The 19,635-nt window shown below is 30.2% G+C and overlaps 2 protein-coding genes and 1 long non-coding RNA gene across 3 annotated transcripts; 2 read left to right on the forward strand and 1 right to left on the reverse strand.

Moving 5' to 3' along the window:
- Positions 1–211: 211 nt before the first annotated feature.
- LOC147907951 (uncharacterized) lies at positions 212–1,785 on the forward strand. Its single transcript, XR_015546833.1, has 2 exons — positions 212–431; positions 622–1,785. It is a non-coding gene; the product is annotated as an uncharacterized LOC147907951 (long non-coding RNA).
- Positions 1,786–7,363: 5,578 nt separating this feature from the next.
- Positions 7,364–16,820, forward strand: LOC105143176 (superoxide dismutase [Cu-Zn]-like). The gene is made up of 3 exons (XM_011051264.2): positions 7,364–8,369; positions 14,071–14,295; positions 15,873–16,820. The coding sequence occupies exons 1-3, from the start codon at positions 8,202–8,204 to the stop codon at positions 16,125–16,127; spliced, it is 648 nt and encodes a 215-aa protein (XP_011049566.2). The 5' UTR covers positions 7,364–8,201; the 3' UTR covers positions 16,128–16,820.
- A 149-nt stretch (positions 16,821–16,969) lies between these two features.
- Positions 16,970–19,629, reverse strand: LOC105143180 (uncharacterized). Its single transcript, XM_087411603.1, has 2 exons — positions 19,429–19,629; positions 16,970–17,889 (listed from the first exon to the last, which is right to left on the reverse strand). The coding sequence occupies exons 1-2, from the start codon at positions 19,556–19,558 to the stop codon at positions 17,645–17,647; spliced, it is 375 nt and encodes a 124-aa protein (XP_087267729.1). The 5' UTR covers positions 19,559–19,629; the 3' UTR covers positions 16,970–17,644.
- Positions 19,630–19,635: the final 6 nt, after the last annotated feature.

The raw sequence follows: 19,635 nt of genomic DNA on the forward strand, positions 1-19,635 counted from the left end.
CTTTTTCCAAGAAATTATAATAAACTAGTGGTGCTTTATCTTTATAGTCAAGATTGCATAAATGTGTTACAAGTGATATAATACGCGAAATATGAAATATTTAAACGCACTAGTCGATTATGATGAATGTTTAATTAACAAGTTAAACGGCACAAACGGTAAAAATGTAACGTTGATAGTAGCACCGGTTAGAGGAAACTGAAACCTACGGAAAGCAGTTATGACATTCGCCTTCCTTGGTCGACCACGGAGACCATTCGTACATACCTACGTGTACCTACACCTTATCTTATCTCCCCTCTTCTAGAACATTACTCATCATGGCGCCAAGGTTTCATAGACCTTGTGCAATGGTTTATAGTCAGACTACATTCCGATCGAATCACGTCTATAATGTTTCACCCAGATTTTCCCATTCTCAGGAAAACGAGGTAATTTCACTCCAATCGCACTTCATAAACTACTTAAATAAACTTCAAACTGAAAACGACATTTTATATCGGAAATAAGACAATTAATTCTCTTCCATTTTTTTCTAAAAAAGAATTTCATTCACACATTAAATACTATGGATCACATTAAATAATATGATTGATTAAAATAATTTATTTCTTTTTCAAGAATTCCCGATTTGTACTAAATACAATTTATAAAAAAAAATTGAAAGTTTTCTCTGGATAAATAAATCGACGCGAATTAGCAAGAGAGTAATTATAAATTCGATTGATATATCGGCGACTTGATTCAAACGATGATGATAATTAAACATCTCTAGTAACGAACGGGATGATTAGCAAGGTTCTCTTGCGTAATAATCTTCGTCGATCAACGTGAAACACAAACGTTGCTCCGATACTGCATCTCCTTTCATTGATATACACCTGCGGCGATGCGCCATAAAGTGGCAATGGCGTAGACATCGGTGTCATAAAGATACGACACACCTTCATGGTTCGCCTCCTTGACTCTGCGGGATTTCTTCTGTTATAAAATAAAGATTACCTTGGTCATTTCGAGGTGCGACTCTCCAACGTTGCTGTCAATCTTCAAAACATATATCGCGGAATACCTTCGAAAGTAAACTTCGGCAATAACGCTACGTTGCAAAGATGAGTATCTCATAGTAGAAAGTTATTACCTTTACCATCTCCCATTGAAAATAAAGTTTATGTATTATTATCGTTGAGCTCAACGTTGTAGAAAAAAGTAAGCATTTGTGCCAATCGTGACGCATTTATAAGTAATTGTGTTAATTTCTAACATTATAAGGAAAAACTTGCGTAAACAGCACATTAGGAATCTATATAGAATCTATATGTCGAGATTTATCGATAAACATATCAACTTAATAGCCATATATGGCTTATATATCAAGCCATATAATGGCTCGCAATTTCTATTAATTTTTAATGGTTCGATTTTTAACTATTTATTATCAAATTTTACTTTACCAAATTTATTTGTTTATATTGTTTCAAATATAGTTAATAATAATGGTAAATAGTATATGATAATATGATAAATAGTATTTTAGAATTTATATAGAAATCATATGTCGAGATTTATCAATGAAAATATCAACTTATGAAAGCTTAATGCATTATTTTATTAATTTTTAATTGTTCAATTGTTACGAAATTTTATTTTATTAACTTTATTTGTTTATATTATTTCAAATACAGTTTAAATAAATTTAAAAGCAATTATCATCAGTTAAATGTTAATGATCGCTTTACGAAAATCAATTGCAATCATTTTCACGCTGTCATATACTAAGAAAAAGAATTACATTTTAATAAATATTATATTTGTTTGAATAGTTGTAAGTAAATATTTATTAAATGAAAACATATATTTATTCAATACAAAGATCATTAATGTGATTTAACTATTTTTTTTTTTTATTAATTGAAAATAATAAATATTTATTTAATATTTCAAATAAGAAAATATTTACTTAATATTTCAAGCTATATATAAACAAATATATATATTAACAAGTTTTTTTAGTGTACGTCGAAAATCTTTAGATAAATGCATTTTTCATTTCATTAACGTCAAATGTAAAACAAATTTTATTAGTATTAACTTTGGTTAAATATGTAACATCGCCTTCCTTCATGAATTTCTTGACGAATTAATTGACATTATAGTGTTCTGTTAATAGAGACGTTAAGGTCGAGACAGTTCCTTTTGCCTACAAATCGATGCATCGTTTACCTTTTATTACATCATTTTTGCTGACAGTTCATTTGCGTCCAAAAATTATTGCCTACAGCTCAATCGTCTACAAGCACAAATTCTTGCACCAATCTTTTGCGCACAAATAAACATTTCAGAGACGAAATCACATTTGCTACATACATTATTATCTTGATTGATTACCTACATGCATTATTGCCTACAGATCGATTGTATAAAAGCACGTTTGCACAATATAAAATTAAGATTAAGTTAAGTAAGAAAATAATTTATATTTTTAAAGCAGAGAATAGTACATGTAAGCAATGATATTAAACTGTAGACAATAAATTTTGCACAAATGAACTGTCGGCAAAAGTGATATAAACAAACAGTGTAAATAGGCAAACAAGATCCTCCCATTAAGGTCTCAGATTTGTTTGCAGCCCATATCTTTTCAGATGATACATTTGAAACTATTTACTATTTCTACTATTTGTACTCTTTGTAAAATGTTTTATCATTTATAATCCTCGTGTCCTATTTGTACTATTTGTAGCCCTCAAGAGAATTGTATCTCTCAAGGGCTACCTTGAGGACGCTTACTACAATATTTCTATCCTACTATGCTTAACCTACACTCATTGTCAGATGTACCATTATAGCGAGACCTCCGTCTTATGTCTCTCTCTTTCTTCTCCTTATCCTCCTTCTTTCTTGTGTTACTGTCTTTCGTTGTTTTGCACAGAGACGAAAGAATTTTATTGTCGCACATAATCGTAAATTATTTTAACAGGATTAAAAATCCGCGACGTAGCACATCGTCCGGCGCGTCGTTTCTTGGGAACGCGATATCGGATTATCTTCGGAATTGAAGAAAACTCTTCGCGGATCCTTAGCACGCCGCACGCACATTCGGTTTGTGCATGCAAATGCGGATGATTGCAACTATGTAAGTAAACCTTGCATACTACACTTAGAATACTCAGTAGAAATATGCAACGTGAAATTCGATTTGTATGAGTAATTCGTGAAATCTTTTGATAAAAGTTTAATAAAACACCGATATCGATATAGCGGGAAAAATTCGATTGATATTCATAGCGATGTCAAATTCTCATGAGAATCACTTAGCTTTTTAATATTAAAATCAAATACCGTTAACTAATAGTACTAACGTATTTTTGCCGATAGAATAAATTATATTTTCCATCGGTAATGTGTAATAGAGTAAATATATCTTTTTCTTTCCAAGAAAGTCAGATCAACTGCAAGATGTAGTAATAGATAGTTCTACATTTATTTTGTTAAATATAATATTTTTTGAGACCGCAATGTGAAAATACAATAAATCAGAAATAAAGGTCAAGTAGTTGGATCTTTAATATTTAAATAATTCCATGTGAATTTATATATTACTTATCTAATCTTGCAAACTGCATCAAATTTAATTTTCAGTCTTGAAACGCAATTCTAACAGAATTAAAAGTAGTAATATCATAAATTAAATTTACAAATAAATGTTTTATTTTATTTAATTCTTCGATCAAATTTAAAAATATATCTTAGTCATCATATATATAAATGCTATATAATAATCACTCTGTTCTTTTTCTCTTCTCAATTAATATTTAGAATTCTACCAATTGCTACTATTCTGTCTTAAAAACAAATTATCTCTTGCTTTTAAGCATCAATTTAAATTTTTAAAGATAAAAATTAAACATAAATTATAGTGATGCGCGCGAGTTTTAAGGTCACTTAACAAACACTAACTGAAAGTAACATAACATCAATGTTATAATTTCACTTAACATACGTATTATTTTATATTTATATTATGGAGTGTAAAATTATAACATTGATTATACTTTCGAAACTTCCACGGGTATTTTCTTCAAGGAAATTACGCGAATTATCTTTTTGTCTTAATACATCATGCCAACATTTCATAAACATTACTCATCGGGACGAATGGGCTGATATTATGATATTAACGTTATGTTACTTTTAATTGTTACACTGAAAACAATTTTTTTTATATTTGTGGCTATAATTACTATAATTATGGTTATTGCTATAATTTTAGTAATAACTATATATGTACAGTTTTATCAATATGTATCTATAATACGAAAATGACTATAATTAGTTATTGTTATCAAAATGGTTACAATAACTATAATTTAACTATAAATTTACTTTAAATTTAATTTTTTTATAATATATCATCAGAGAGAGAGAAAGAGAGAGAGAGAGAGAGAGAATTAAGTATAATAATAACTAGCTAAAAGTTAAAATAAAGTCAAAAGTTAAAAAAAGTTGATAACTTTTAACTTAACTTAGTTAATTTTAAATACATTAATTATTAATTTAATTTAGTTACTTTATTTTATTAACTTTTGTAAATTAACATTTTTTAATCTTTTTTTAAGTCAATATTTTTTTCTATAAGATTTTGAACTTAAAATTAGAGAATTAATTTAGAAAAAGCTAATTTAGAAAAGCAATGATTTTGTAATTAGAAATCCTATAATAAAAGTCACATTATACAATATTGTATTTCAGCAACATAAATATAAAATAAGCAACATAAATATAAAATAGATGAAAAATTGTTTTAAACAGTGCTGCACATTCAATCATTTTCTAAATTTTTACATATACTTTTTGTAACAAATATCTAGTCCATGTAATCATAAATATACGTGAATAATGTAAGAGAGAATTTCAGAAGAGATTAGGTTAAAGAAAGAGAGATAATGCAAATATATACTCGTCTCTCTTGCAAAATTTGACAAAAATATCTTACGAGACATGATTCTCATTATAAGTAATTTATATAAATTTACGTGAACAAAAAAATTAAATTTACTCAATAATCTCTATTGTACAATAATTGTTATTTAAAATAAGTCTTATTTTAGAAAAAATAGGACATTCTGATCTCAAAAATAATTTTTTCAAAATTAACATTCTTTTTTTAAACTTAAATTAATTCAATCTTAACTTTTATTAAGTTAATTTTTTTCCCTTCAACTTTTAACTTAATTTTATTAATTTTATAAGCCATTGACTTTAACTTATAAATTTGGTTTAAAAAAAACTGTTTAAAAAAATTAACTTAACCCTAATAATTATACATATAACATATATTATATAATATACTATAGCTATATTATGTATATCTGATACACCCGACAGCTCGCATAAAGATACATATCATCAGTTTTGCGATGTCACTATTTCTACGATGTCGCTGCACGTGCTCTTATTGTTAATGCAAGATACCCGTGTCCATACAGCACAGAACATTGAAAGAATATTGCTGAGATGTTGCAACGTTGAATGTGAAGTGTCAAGTGTTAGTTTTATCAATGTTGTATTTATATCGATTTTTCTACATTGATTATTAATGTTGCTGCAACGTTGAAACGACATTGAATAAATTAAATGTCGAAATCTATTTCATTTTGTAAAAAAATGAATAAAAATAAAATGTCATATAAGTAGAAAATTTAAATCACTTAAATTGATCTTTTAACGAAACTCATTTCTAAATGATATATGTTTATGTGGGAATCGGCAGAATGCTAGTGCGTGTGGTATTGTTTGTGTTTGACCAGTCCGCACGATGTCAATTCTTGCTGCATAGATATCTATATGTTACAGTTATACATCCACTAACATTCAATATTCGTGGATCATCGAAGCAGCAATTCCCGTACGATTACAAAGGTTTAGCAACGTTGGATGGGGTACAAGATTGGATGGGGTAACTGCTTAGGTAAATAAGGAAATTAATTCCCAAATGAGAGAAGAAAAGCGTTTTTTTCAATTATAATTTTGTCGTGTGTGTTCCAGAATATGATGTTAATCACAATAATACTTATTTTAATAGTAAAACTAAATTAATTAATATGCGAAAAATTTTTTATGTCTCACAGACATTGTAATTTGACATTAAACGTTTTTGCAACGTCTCTTCAATATTGAATCTACATTTCGCGATGTTGCAATGTTGCAATTCAACGTTTCTGAGATATTAATTCAATGTTAACATGTTGTATGGGAGAGGGGAGATGTCTTGATAGTACAAATTACAGTATAGTAATAAATTAAATTATAAAATCTAATTAAATAGTAATTGTGATCGTTTTTATAGTAACAAAAACTAATTATTTTCAGTTACTATATTTTATTGATATAACTATACACATAACATTACTATTTTGCAGTAATAATTATAATTACGGTATGATTATAATCATAAATACCAAAAAATTTTCTATCAGTATATGTATATTTACGGGTAGTAACTTACTTTTATAACATTCACGAATCTTGATTGAATAATTCAAGTATGCTCTAACTTTCACGTATATTTTGTATTTTTTTTTTATAATTCTGGACAATTGAAAATAAAGCAATTTCTGTAATATTGAAACTCGGATAAAACTGATTCATCTCATGAGTTCTGAATACGAAGAATAAATTGTGTAGTTAAAATAAAATCAATAATTGTATAAATAGTAATGTGACGTCCTTTTTTTAATTAAAAAAAATCTATTAAATAAAGAACAATACAAGGTATAGTATCACAAAAATATTATCTTTGTTATTAAATCAAAAGAATGCGTTCGACCCATACTTAGTCTTCATATTTTAAATTATAAACTAAAAAGCTACAATACAAATTTCTAAAACTCAACATATACATATAATGAAAAAGTGCGAATAAAATAATAGTGCAAATAAAATGAAACCAATAATGATAATAAGAAGTCATAATGTCAAAATGTCAAACACTTAAATATACAATAAAAAAATAAAGAGCAAACACAATATCAGTGAATTACGTCGATATTTTTTATTCATTACATTATTTTTTTATTACAAAAAAATGTATTAAAGAATTTTTAATTAGTGTTCAAAATCAGTGTTCGTTATATGATGCAATTAATTGATTCTATTTCTCTCTCTCTCTCTCTCTCTCTCTCTCTCTCTCTCTCTCTCTCTCTTTCTGTAATTTAATTTATTCTCATTCGAAAATCAATTAGTTTGGATCAACCTTTACAGCCCTTGACGATAATGAATTTTACAGCTATTACCGATCCGATTGGATAATTACGAAAGTTATCCGTTCTGGTTTTCGCAGTTTTTCACGTTTGCCTCTCAGAGTTACTTACAAGATGACTATGTCCAGATTAGTCCGCAGAGTATAAGCGATCCGTCAGCCCGCAGCGAGAAGCACCCGTGGGGCACGTCTCGCTTTCACTCAGCCGGTCTCGCGCGTGGGCCACGTGCATTGGAGAACTGAATACGGCGGATGTACATCGAGTACATACGGTACGATGCACCGAACTGATCTGTCTGAAAAGAGGAAGAAGGAGGGCCCGGAGCAGGTTTCACATACGCAATCACTGATTGCGAGCCGATAGCAGTTACACGATCGCGAGATCGCGTCTCGTTAAATCGGTATCGCTCATCCACGATCGAGACTCCCTGGTGTCACGGCACTCCTCGAGCTTGGCACCCAAGTACAACCTACCTTGTCCTCGTCGTGACTCGCCGATGACGCAACGCATAAATACACGCCACGGGGAATCGAACCGGTAACTTCTAGTTCTACCTCTGCTGCCGCTACAGCATCTTCTTCTTCTTCTTCTTCTTCTTCTTCTCCTCCCCTTCTTCTTCTTCTTTTTCTTCTCTGAGGAAAGCAGTCTTTGAAAAGCGGTGGTTCCGGAGGCAGCTCCTTGATCGGTACGGCTCCGAGATCGTTATCGTGAGAAGTGGATGAATCTCGGGCTGCCAGGTCTCGTGGCGATCGAGTCGAGAAGGTGGAGGTAATACAGCATGGAGAAGGAGGAAGGAGAAACACAGCAAGCAGATCTTAGAGACGCCGTCGAGTCCTGGCCGTCAGACCCGCTTTATCCTCCGATCGACTTGGAGGACTCCTCGCGAGGACCAAATCGCTGCTAAATCTTTCCGGTACGCCTTCGGAACTCCCGACTCGCGAGATGCGGCGGCTGTCGATATTGATCGGTATGATCGCGATCGCGAGAGCTGGACCGTACGACAGGACAGCAGACTCGGTGAATGACAGGACTCTGTTCATTAGGAGTCTGCCGGGATATCCTGGGACTAGGAGTGATCTTTACGAGGTCTATATGGAACCGTATTATTTCGTACGTACTTATATTTTTGTCTTTTTTTATTATTGTATATATGATGAATTTTTATTGCATTATATTTGACAGATATTCAAAGATTCTCGCATTTTCTTTTTGTGCAATAATTTTATTTAATTCTGACAAAATTTATTATATTTTTATATATAATAATTACTTATAAAATTAGAAATTGATATTAATTATTGTCCATTAATTATCAAAATCATAAATTATTTTTTTATTATTATAATGAATTTTTATGACATTATTTCTATGACACTTCTTTTTCTTACGTTATATTTGATTATAATTATTCAGAAACTACCACGTTTTTTAAATTTTATATAAAATGATTCTTGATTATTGTGATATGATTTTTTTTAAGGCATTATATTACAATTATTTAGAAACTTATATTTTTTTAAATTTTATATACAACTTTATTTGATTTGTGATATCATTTTCATATAATTACTAATAAAATTGAAAATTGATATTAATCGTTATTGCATTATAAATCATCAATTTAATGATATATCAGTATTTAACATAATTTAATTATTCAAATATTGGATTTGGAGAATTATATTGTGTCATATTATTGAAAAATTATATGGTGAAAATTATAAAGAAATATTAAATCTAAATTATATTACATGATTGCAACCTTTGTAAAGAGCACGACACACTGATCCGGTTAGGATTAATTCAATGCATACACTTGGAAATAAAAAAAGAACTTATTATATAATTGAGCCGAGATGATCCGAAGAAAAAACGAAATGTTTATATTTTTTGTTTAATTCAAAATAGATTCAATGTGTGCCTTATTAACGGCATTTAACTTTCATTTGCTTTAGAAACTTTTAGCTTAATTAATCTTTAATTTCAAGAATTCTTAGATTGATGTATTGTTGAAATATTTTCGGTTTTCACATCTCCACTTTTGAGAAAAAATTTTAAGTGATCAATCTCACGAATTCTTTACAATCATACTTCACTTTAAAAGTATGACTGTAAAGAATTTTCTGATTTTTAATTAGATAATTGCTAACCAACGATCGATCGACCTTTTCATTTTACATTTCACATCTTACACGGATCTTATCGACCTGAAATCAATTATATAATCTTGTTAAACTTGTGTGAAAACATTTAATGAACATCCCTTCACTTTTCTCTTAAACTTCAACGGAGCTATTCCTCATGTCGCTATTTGTTCAACTTTAATTTCCCTTGATCAACTCAACATGTTATTTTGTTGCTCGATATAAGATTACTGTTGTATCTCAATGCTTGCGGTAATTGGTATCGTCATATTTATAGCCTTACGTGCAAATAACAGCCGTTACGAACATTTCCGTCGAACGTTATTGAAGTAGCAATCATCTGTCATTCGGCGTTACTAGCAAGACGATGAAACGAGAATTATGTAGAACGTAATAATTTACTATTCATATGGATACAGCATGAAGAAAAAAATGAGTTACATTAATTCATTTTTATTCATATGAATATTTTATAACAAAAATTTACATCGAGTAATACTTATTTACATATTATTTTATTATTATATGTTTGTTTATATACACTTGATAAAAATCTTACACTGAGAAAAAATGTTTAGCTATAATTGCTATAATTTAAAATTTATGACTATAATTATACGGTAAAATAATTATAATTATGACCTTCATTTTTACATAATTATTGCTATAATATTAGTAATAATTTTATATTTATAATTCCCTCAACCATAAAAAAATTATACTGTAAATATGTATTTTTAAATGTTAATATGATAAAATATCAAAATGTGGATAGTAAATAAAATAAGCATTTTTATATAATAAAAATAAACGCAATTGCAATTATAATGAATATAATTATTTTCTTAACATTTACTTATTATTTATGATAATAATAAAAAATATTAAAGAAAAAATAAAGAAATATATAATATGGTTCAAGTAATATAAAATTAAAAGAAATAATATTGAAAAGGACTACGAGCCAAATATAATAAATTCATTAATATGATATAGGTATAATATTAACATAAAAGTTACAAATGAAAAGCGCTACAAAAACAAATATTTCGACTCTGATCGGGTCATTATCAATGTTAAACATATAATCAATTAGATACAAACGTAATAAAAATTCTTAATGGTTGATTATATAAACATAACACAAACTTATATTTGATGTAATAAAATGATGGTATAAAATTCATCAAATGATATTGATAGAATTATTGATATCCAAATGGTCCCTTTGGTTAAAAAATATCAAATTGTTCAACCATTGAAGTCGCAAATATTACCATTATAATCAGTTCTTATATTAAAATTGTTATAGAGAAATGTCGTGGATAAAAGAAACATTAAATCTGTTGACACAGAAAAATAATAGAGATATTAAATCTGTTAATATGCGGAGAAATAATAGAAACAGTAAGAACAAAAATAAATAATACAAAAAGTAAGGATTAATTTAAATAGTATATAAAAATAATGTAAAATTATTGTATTTGACTTGTAACCCTTTTCGATGTTATATGAAATTAAAAAACATTATAAGAATAATTATATAAGAATAATTATATAAGAATAAAGAAATAATTATTCTCTTAATATAACACACACATGAAAGCGTATCATAGTAAAATCATAATTATGACACAATTAAAACAATTATAACTTGTATGATTAAAATAAATGTAAATATATAGTTGGCATCAAAAATGACTATAAATTATGATAATTGTAACTCTTTTTCTTTCAGTGCAAACGACTTTCTCATTTCTAGAAAAAATTCGTAAATTTCGAAAATATCGCTTATTTGCTACAAGGACATAACTCAAAAGTTATAATTTTTGCAAAACAAAAAACTGAAAAAAACCTACTTTTATTCCTCTACAATCAGTTATCAAAATTATAATCACAAAGTTTTAATCAAAATGTTTCAAACTTATTTTCTGAAAAGCTTTTTTTATTTTTTGTTGCTACTGTAGTAAATAATATATATGAGGAAATATATTTTTCAAAGAAAATATGCAAATTCATTCGTTTTATTCTCGTTTAGTATCAAAAAGATGTGTATGAATTGTCTTAAACGACGCAGCATCGCTCTCTTTCTTCGTGTGCACCTCGGATAAACATTTCCACGCGCGTGACTTCTTCATCCTCCGCGACGAACGTGGCGATACAATTCATCGGCCTGTCCATCGGCGCGACTCTGTTATTAGTCATTAACTACACAGTCTATCTTTAATAGGTGGAAATTTGCATAATTAGCCATTAAGTTATTTAAACATCGCGAAGGACGTCGACTGATGCGCATCGTTATGCCACGAGGACGCTTTCACTATATGAGCGGTCGCTCTTCGCCTATGCCCCTTGCAATTCTAACGAAGCAGCGATTCACTACGGCCGACCTTGCGCACAGTTTCTAACCGTTTCATCGTCGCCACAGATTATACCCCCAGTCGCATTGGTAATTGCGGATTTTATCCATGAACCACAACCTCGCTTATACGAAAAAAAAGTAGAAAAAACCAGATAAACTTGACGTCCGTCGACGAATCGCGAGGTAGGTAAATCAAGGTGTACGCAAGAGTGGCGCAATTCTAATGCGAGGTTTAGTAGGTAGAACAAATTAGATAGGAAGCACACCGTTCCCTTCTCCCGAATGCACTACATAGTGCATCACTCGTACGCGATACTCGCGGACGCGTCATTATCAATTTCCGGTCTTCGCGTTCTCCCGCGGGACTCCGCTTGCGCGGCAGCATTTATGAATTAATCGAGCTATAATCGAGCAGTAACAAATTGCTTCCGTAGATACTCGGTTGCGTAGATTTTCGTTCTACTTCTCGCCAATCTATGGATTTTTGATCGAAAAATTTATCAAAATATTTACAATTTTTTTATTTAGAACTCTCAATTTTTTGTTGAGTAAAATCTCCAAAAGTATGAAATACTGTCACTATATTAAAAAAAAAAGAGTGAAAATCTGACATTTTTATTTAAGAATGCAAATATTTTCACTCGTTTTCAATAGTGACAGTATTTTCATCATTTTTAAATAGATTTCACTTCAAAAAAATTAGAAAGGACATTGTAATGATCCTTGTAATGATCCTTATAATTATCACTCTTTTACTTCAAAAGTGACACAATTTAAAAACACGATATTCGAGTTATTACCATAAATGGATTTAATAATCATTATCCTATCAATCATCGAAAATAGATTAACTTCATTAAAAAATTATCACAACACGAAAAGGATGATTTAAATTTAAGGTATCATCATACCTCAAAAAGATTTAAAGGATTATGAAAATGACATTTAATTATTATTAATATATTTTTTATTAATAGTATGTTTTATACTAATTATTTGATATTATTAGTCATTAATTTTTTGTCAAATTAAAAAATAGATTTTTTCGTTTTCTAGAAAATTTATGTGATCTTTTTAATAATGTTTTTAAAATATAAAGAAGTAATGTATGAGATATCATGTCACATGAAATAAGTTGATATTTGTAAACATAAAGAATAGGAAGAATAAAATATTTTTTAATAGAGGACATTTGCGATCAGTTTTATTTATCTACATATTATCAAAATAAATACGATTGAACATATTCGTATTATTTAATAAATGTTTATATAAATGTCAAATATTGCCAATCTTAAAATACGTACATATCTCAAGTAGTAAGATGTCGCCTATTTAACGTCATTAATTAGTTATTCTTATGACAAATGTGACATTTAAAATGACGTCCAAACGTCGTAAAAATGATGTGGAGTTGTCAAGTACATAACATCATAAGTCTACGTCAAAAATACGTCATTTTTCGTGTTATTGAGCAAGATGTCGTCCATTTGATGTCATTAATTAGTTATTATTATGACAAAGCTGTACAGTTCCTAAGACGAAGTGAAAATTACAAAAATGATCAAATTTGCTAAGTGTTGAAGTTATAAATATTCTAGTAAATTTAATTACTTTTGTAATTTCCACTTCATTTTAAGAACCATAATACGCTCCTTGACGTCTAAAAAGGTGAGGTGAATTCTTATATTTCTTTTCACTTACATAACGTCATAAACTGACATCAAAGATACATCATTATTTTCGTGTTATTAACGGAATAAATGTATGACGTTATTAATTGATTACTAATAATATTACTAGTACGTCGACAATTAGCCATTTATTCGACATTAAGTATGACATTGTAAAGACATTATAAATGAATGATGTCATTAATTGGTTAAGAAGATAATGTCATTATTATATCTTAAATAGGTCACATGATGTCAATAATTTAAAATAACTAATTATCGAATCGTCAAAATAACTAATTATCGAAACGTCAAAATAACGATCGCTTGTTATCTGGGGTATTTTCAAAATTCTTAATAGTACGTGTACAGTGTATGGATTTTTTACTAAATGACGTTAAATATTTTATTTCTCCTATTTCCTATATGCGTTTAAAAATAATTAGTTTCAGCAGCTTCCCATGGGACATTCTGTATTAGACAAATGTGCTATTTATCTAACTTTCGAAATGCTACTCTCTTTTATAGTATATTTTGTTTTATTTCAACTAAAATAATTACTTGTATTGATCTTTCCTGCCAATAAATATTGACATCTGAAAAAATTATGATTCTTGTTTTTTAATTTGTAGGCAGTCGGTTTGAAAGCTGTAGTGGAAATGAAATCTCTCGGTGAAGATGGTTCGCCGGTGGATGGACCCCGAGGGATGCTGACATTGGAGCAGCATCCTGAGGGGGTCAGGGTCACAGGCACGATCACGGAATTAAATCCGGGCTTGCACGGATTCCATGTACACGAAAAAGGAGATTTGAGGAAAGGTTGCAATTCGGCTGGTCCGCATTTCAATCCGTACATGGTAATAATGTTTTTGCAATTCTAAATTATGCACATCTAGAATTGCCATCCGTCCTTTTTTTGCCGGACGCTCTCTTTTACTCGTCCTCTTTTTCTAAGGTGTCCAGGAGTGTCCACGGAGATTTTCTAAAGGCGTCTAGGATAATTATAAGCGATAATTATTTGGGACACCTTTGGAAAATTTTTCCGAACGTCCCCGGACACTATTATAAAAAGATGATATCTGCCGTTTCGGGAAAAAAGAGGATGGATAGGACAACTTATTCATCATAATTAGTTTATGGTAAATTAATAAGCATTTCTTCATAAGTGTGGAGATTTGTTGGGAGGGGAGGGAGGATTAGAAGGGAATTAGAGTTTTGAACGTCAGGGGAAGGAAGCTCAAGTAGTATAGATTACTTGTTTTGCTTTATATTATTGTTTTTAATTAATTATTAAATTTTTAATAAATTACAAAATCATGTATACGCTCAGGCGTTCCTTTTTCGTTATGTAAAAGAATTATATTGGAACAAAAGTTCATAGCGATACGAACTTCAAGCAGCCGTAACTTCGTTAAAAATGAATGAAATTTAAATTAAAAAAAAGTTTAATATTTTATTTTCGAAAGATTATTATGTCTTATTTTGAGTTTCTGCGAGTTTGGTAATTTTTACATATAGAAAACTATGAGTTGAACAAAATGGAAAATTGTCTTTTCATTTCCGTTACATGTAACAGAAGCAAATTTCAAGCAGATACATTAAAAATATTTAATGTTATCGATGAAAATAAAGTTATAAGTAATATAAATTTAACATTTACTTACATTAAATTCCAAATCTACATAAAATTTAATAAAACATGTATTACACTTCGTAAAATTTTATGAAAAGTACATTAAATTTCATGTACATGTATACAAATATGTTGTACTTTTCAATTGCAGATACATTAAATTTAATTTAGTGTCATAAAATTAAATTAAATTTATGTAACTTAAAAGTACATTAAATTTCATGACATTTTCAACAGTGTAATGTGACATGATACAAATGAAGTAACACTACGAACTTTTTCTATTCAATATAATACATATATAATGCATATATACAATATGCATTTTATGTTACACATCGTTCCTGCGTCTCTCTCGTATCAGTTGTTCTATAAAAATTATAAATTTATAAATATCAAAGATTCACGTTAATAAAGCAGATGATCAAATTATACTTCTATCGTAGGATCATAAAAAAATTTATTCAAACTCTTTCCAATTACCACTTTCGCAAAAATCTAAGTTAATTGGACAGCATTTGCATGTAGAAGTGAGTGTTTTATGAAGCGAGTGATTGATTTTTCTAAATCTCTGAGACCGATTCAAAAGTCGAGGAAGTTAAATTTTCAGATTAATTCCAGGAGAAACCGGATTACCGTTGTTGCGTTGAATCGAAACTCTCCGAATGCAAATGCGATGCGATTAGCACAAATTGATAGCCTCACGCTTCGCGGATTGAACCGTCGCGATTTCCTCCGCGCGATAACACACACTCTCTCTCCATTTTACGTTACGGTAAACGAAGAGTGATTGCGTTTCAGGTGAATCACGGAGCACCGAGTGATCCGTTACGTCACGTCGGCGATCTCGGCAATATTGAGGTCGGAGAGGACGGAGTGGCGCATATCGACGGCATGGATCACTACTTGAGCCTAGTGGGCGTTCGGGGTGCGATCGGCAGAGCTCTGGTGATCCACGCGAAACCAGACGACCTCGGCCGCGGTGGAACCGAAGAGAGTCTGAAGACCGGATCGTCAGGCGAGCGCGTTGCCTGCGGCGTTATCGGATTCTTGTAAAAGGATTTCGATGAACAGCGAATTCGGCTATTGCATGCACTAAATACGCACTGAAAACTGCCGTACTTAATTCACTTAAAAAGATACTGCAAGTAGTATGCAAAATCTTTGGTATACACAAGCAGATTTTGGTGAAGGAAACGATATAATTCTTTGCTAAGGATAAAATATTTGTTCTATCATAATTCAATCAGAATATTGTTATATATTTCTTTATAATTTTGTATATTTTTACTCTATTCTAAATATTGATACTTTGATATTTTTTCATAACTATATTCCGAGTCTCGACGTCTTTGTTGAAATTAAAATAATTTAAAAAGGAATAATTATTTTAAATATTTATTACATACTGTTTATTCATTTGTTATGAAAATAGCATTAAAATTAAGCTGGTTTTAAACTGGATATATACGTAAAATAAAATATGATTATTATGAGTTATTCACATAATATAACTGTTATAATATAATTAATTTTATTCAGTTGAAGTAATTATGTGTGATATATATCTCTCGAGAGACGTTATAGATAAATTTGTGTACACAGTCTGCAGATTGTGCGCACTAGTGCATCCACCCAAATCCGCTAAAAGAGATGTTGCGTATCGCAACTTCATTCACTAATTTAATTGCGCTCATTTGTACCGATCAATAAATCACAAATGTATAAATAAAACACCTATTCAATGCATTTTACATACACCTTTATGTAATCTCTCTAAATTACAAAAATAAGATGAATAATTTTAATAAGAAAGATTGATGACAGCTAAGCTAATTTCCTTTTTAATTTTGTTTTAGTTTATGCATCTAATAAACACTAAAATAATAGTAAAATAAAGTATATTTATTGTGTGATAATTATACATTAAATAACAACAATAGTCATGATGATATAATAATATTTTATACACGTATGAAAAGACTTTTCTAGAAACATTTTTGATAAATTACGATCGAATGTTTTTCGCCGCAAAAATTTCCACGAAATAGTCTACAAAAATGAAGCTGTTTTTTTTTTACATCAATACAATCAACGGTCAATCAGAAATTTAACGAAATTTCAATGCGAAGAATTCATTCAATTCGGAAATTGGACCGAGTTTGTCGTAACAAGATTTTATTAATAGCTTCCGCCGTTGATACATTTTTCGGTGAAGTAAATACAACAATATGCAACATATAGCCAGACAAATACACAATCGCATATGAAAAACGCAATGAATGATTCTTGATAAGAAATCTAAACTGCAAAGTTTCCGAATCTTTCAAGTATCGTATGCAGTTTATTTCTACACGCGCATATAATATTATTACAATTAAGACTTACACGTCTGTATAAGAGAAAGGAAGAAAAAGATAAAACCACAAGAACGAACGTCGAATATTCTATGGACGAAAATCGTTCGCTTCTTCTGAGAGTCCGCACGTACGAGAGTCCCGAGTGGCTGATGTACCAAGAACTCTGGACTCCACAGGGTAGAAGTTCATCGAAACTGCGAAGTGGCGAATCTGTTAGCTCATCCTCGTCGACGATGTTCCCGAATGCAGCAGGTACCCAAGGGACTTCGACGAAGACTCGCGCATCTTTTCCACCGTCGACGGTCCCACGGGCTCGCCCATCTCTTCGAGAGCTTGCAGCACCTTGGTCACCACTTCCGGCGGCGAGGTCCTCCTCGCTCCCGGCGCGTCCGGTCGATGCTGGAGATCGTCCTGGCGCGGTTGCCTTGGTAGCGCGAACGTTTGCGGCTGAAATTGCACTGCAAGGACGTTGAACCGTCCGTTTGAGCACTTTATGTCTCGTCATAAAGCTACCCCCGGATCCGCGATATCGATCGTTTCCGCCCTGATTTACGCCGCCAAGAACCGAGAGCGAACCAAAATAATAAAATCAACGATGATTTTTATTGCCAAGATCAATCCCACCCGCGATTTCTCGTTCTCTATTATAATGCCAGCATTGCCAGCATTTCACAAACCGCGACATGTCGATAGTATATCTTCGGCTTAATTTATCTTTTGAGATATACTGTGAGATCGATTACAATTATTGCTACTTTATTTTTTTTTAATTGCTTTTTATTGATCAATTTTATAGCGAATTCGGTTGGACGCACTAGTACATATTAAAACCATTGATTTAATCAGAGTGTAAAAGTAAAATGCAAATATTTGAAATTATGAAATACATACTTTATCTAATAGTACAATAAAGTGTATTAAAAATTTCACGGTTTAACTGGTTTTTGTATTTATATTAAACACACATTTTTACGTCAATCTGTATATACGACGACTTCGATATGCACCAGTGCATACTGAGAACATCCAATCGAATTTGCTATCAAGTATAATGCAAAATTTGATTCATATCATATTTTATATAATATTTTAGGATATAATAAGATTAGATTAGATCAAATAATATTTTTAATCTAATAGGATTAGAATTGATTAATCAGATATATTTAACTCTCCTGTTGACATCAAAATCTGCAACACGATTATTAATGTTAGATCTGTAAGATCCATTTAATTTGTGTTAAATTATAAAAGTTAATTAATTTTAAGAAACCAAAATGACATAACTCGTATTGAGAAGAATGAATGTTAAATATATTTTAATCAAAATAATCCAATTGTAAATCTAAGAAAAATTGAATTTCATACTTCTGATGAATAAATTTATATAAGATCTATTTTCTGTGGTTGAATTAGTAGATATACGTTTTTGGAACTTAAAGTAAAACAAATATATTTGATATTTAATCAAAACGAGAAAAAAGTTCTAGTGCAGAGTCTAATGCAAGAACGAAAAATAGATTTATAATTAAATAGGTCAATAGATCTACTGTAATTGACCCTCCGAAAGATTAAAAATATTTCAATAATACCATAATTTAAACTTTCTAAATTTTTTTCTCAGTTTGGGTCAAATTCATTTGACAGCATATTGACTCATCTCAATAGATTCTGTTATAGAATCAATAGATTCAGTTGTCTTGTAAGAAATCCAATAACTAATAAATAATAATTTTTTACGTATATACATTTAGAACTAAATTTGTATAAACAATTTGTATGAATCACATCAATATAAATTGTATAAATCGCATTAAAAATTATATAAAAATTTAATGATCACTTTGCGGTCACTAATTATTTTTACTTATACAAATATAAATAGACAAAATAAGAGCTCTTCTCACTGATTAAACTGAATATTTTTAAATAAATGCATTTCTCATAACAACGGAGATGATTCTCCGCGGCAACAGAGGCAATTATCGCTACATTACTAGGAACATCCAGGACGTCGTAATCCGAAATGTCATCTAAATCATCCGCATCGAAGTTACTGCGACCGCATCTAATGACAAATTGTAAGCAGTTGATGATCAGCCTTTTTGATGACCTCCACATAATCATGTGCGAACATTTTTGGACGGGATCGTCGCGAGTAACGACGTGCGAATTACATTGTCACGAGTCGTGGGGTTTCGTGT

This window comes from Acromyrmex echinatior, chromosome 12 (genome assembly GCF_024713525.1).
Source record: "Acromyrmex echinatior isolate Ae372 chromosome 12, ASM2471352v2, whole genome shotgun sequence".
Lineage (NCBI taxonomy): Eukaryota > Metazoa > Arthropoda > Insecta > Hymenoptera > Formicidae > Acromyrmex > Acromyrmex echinatior.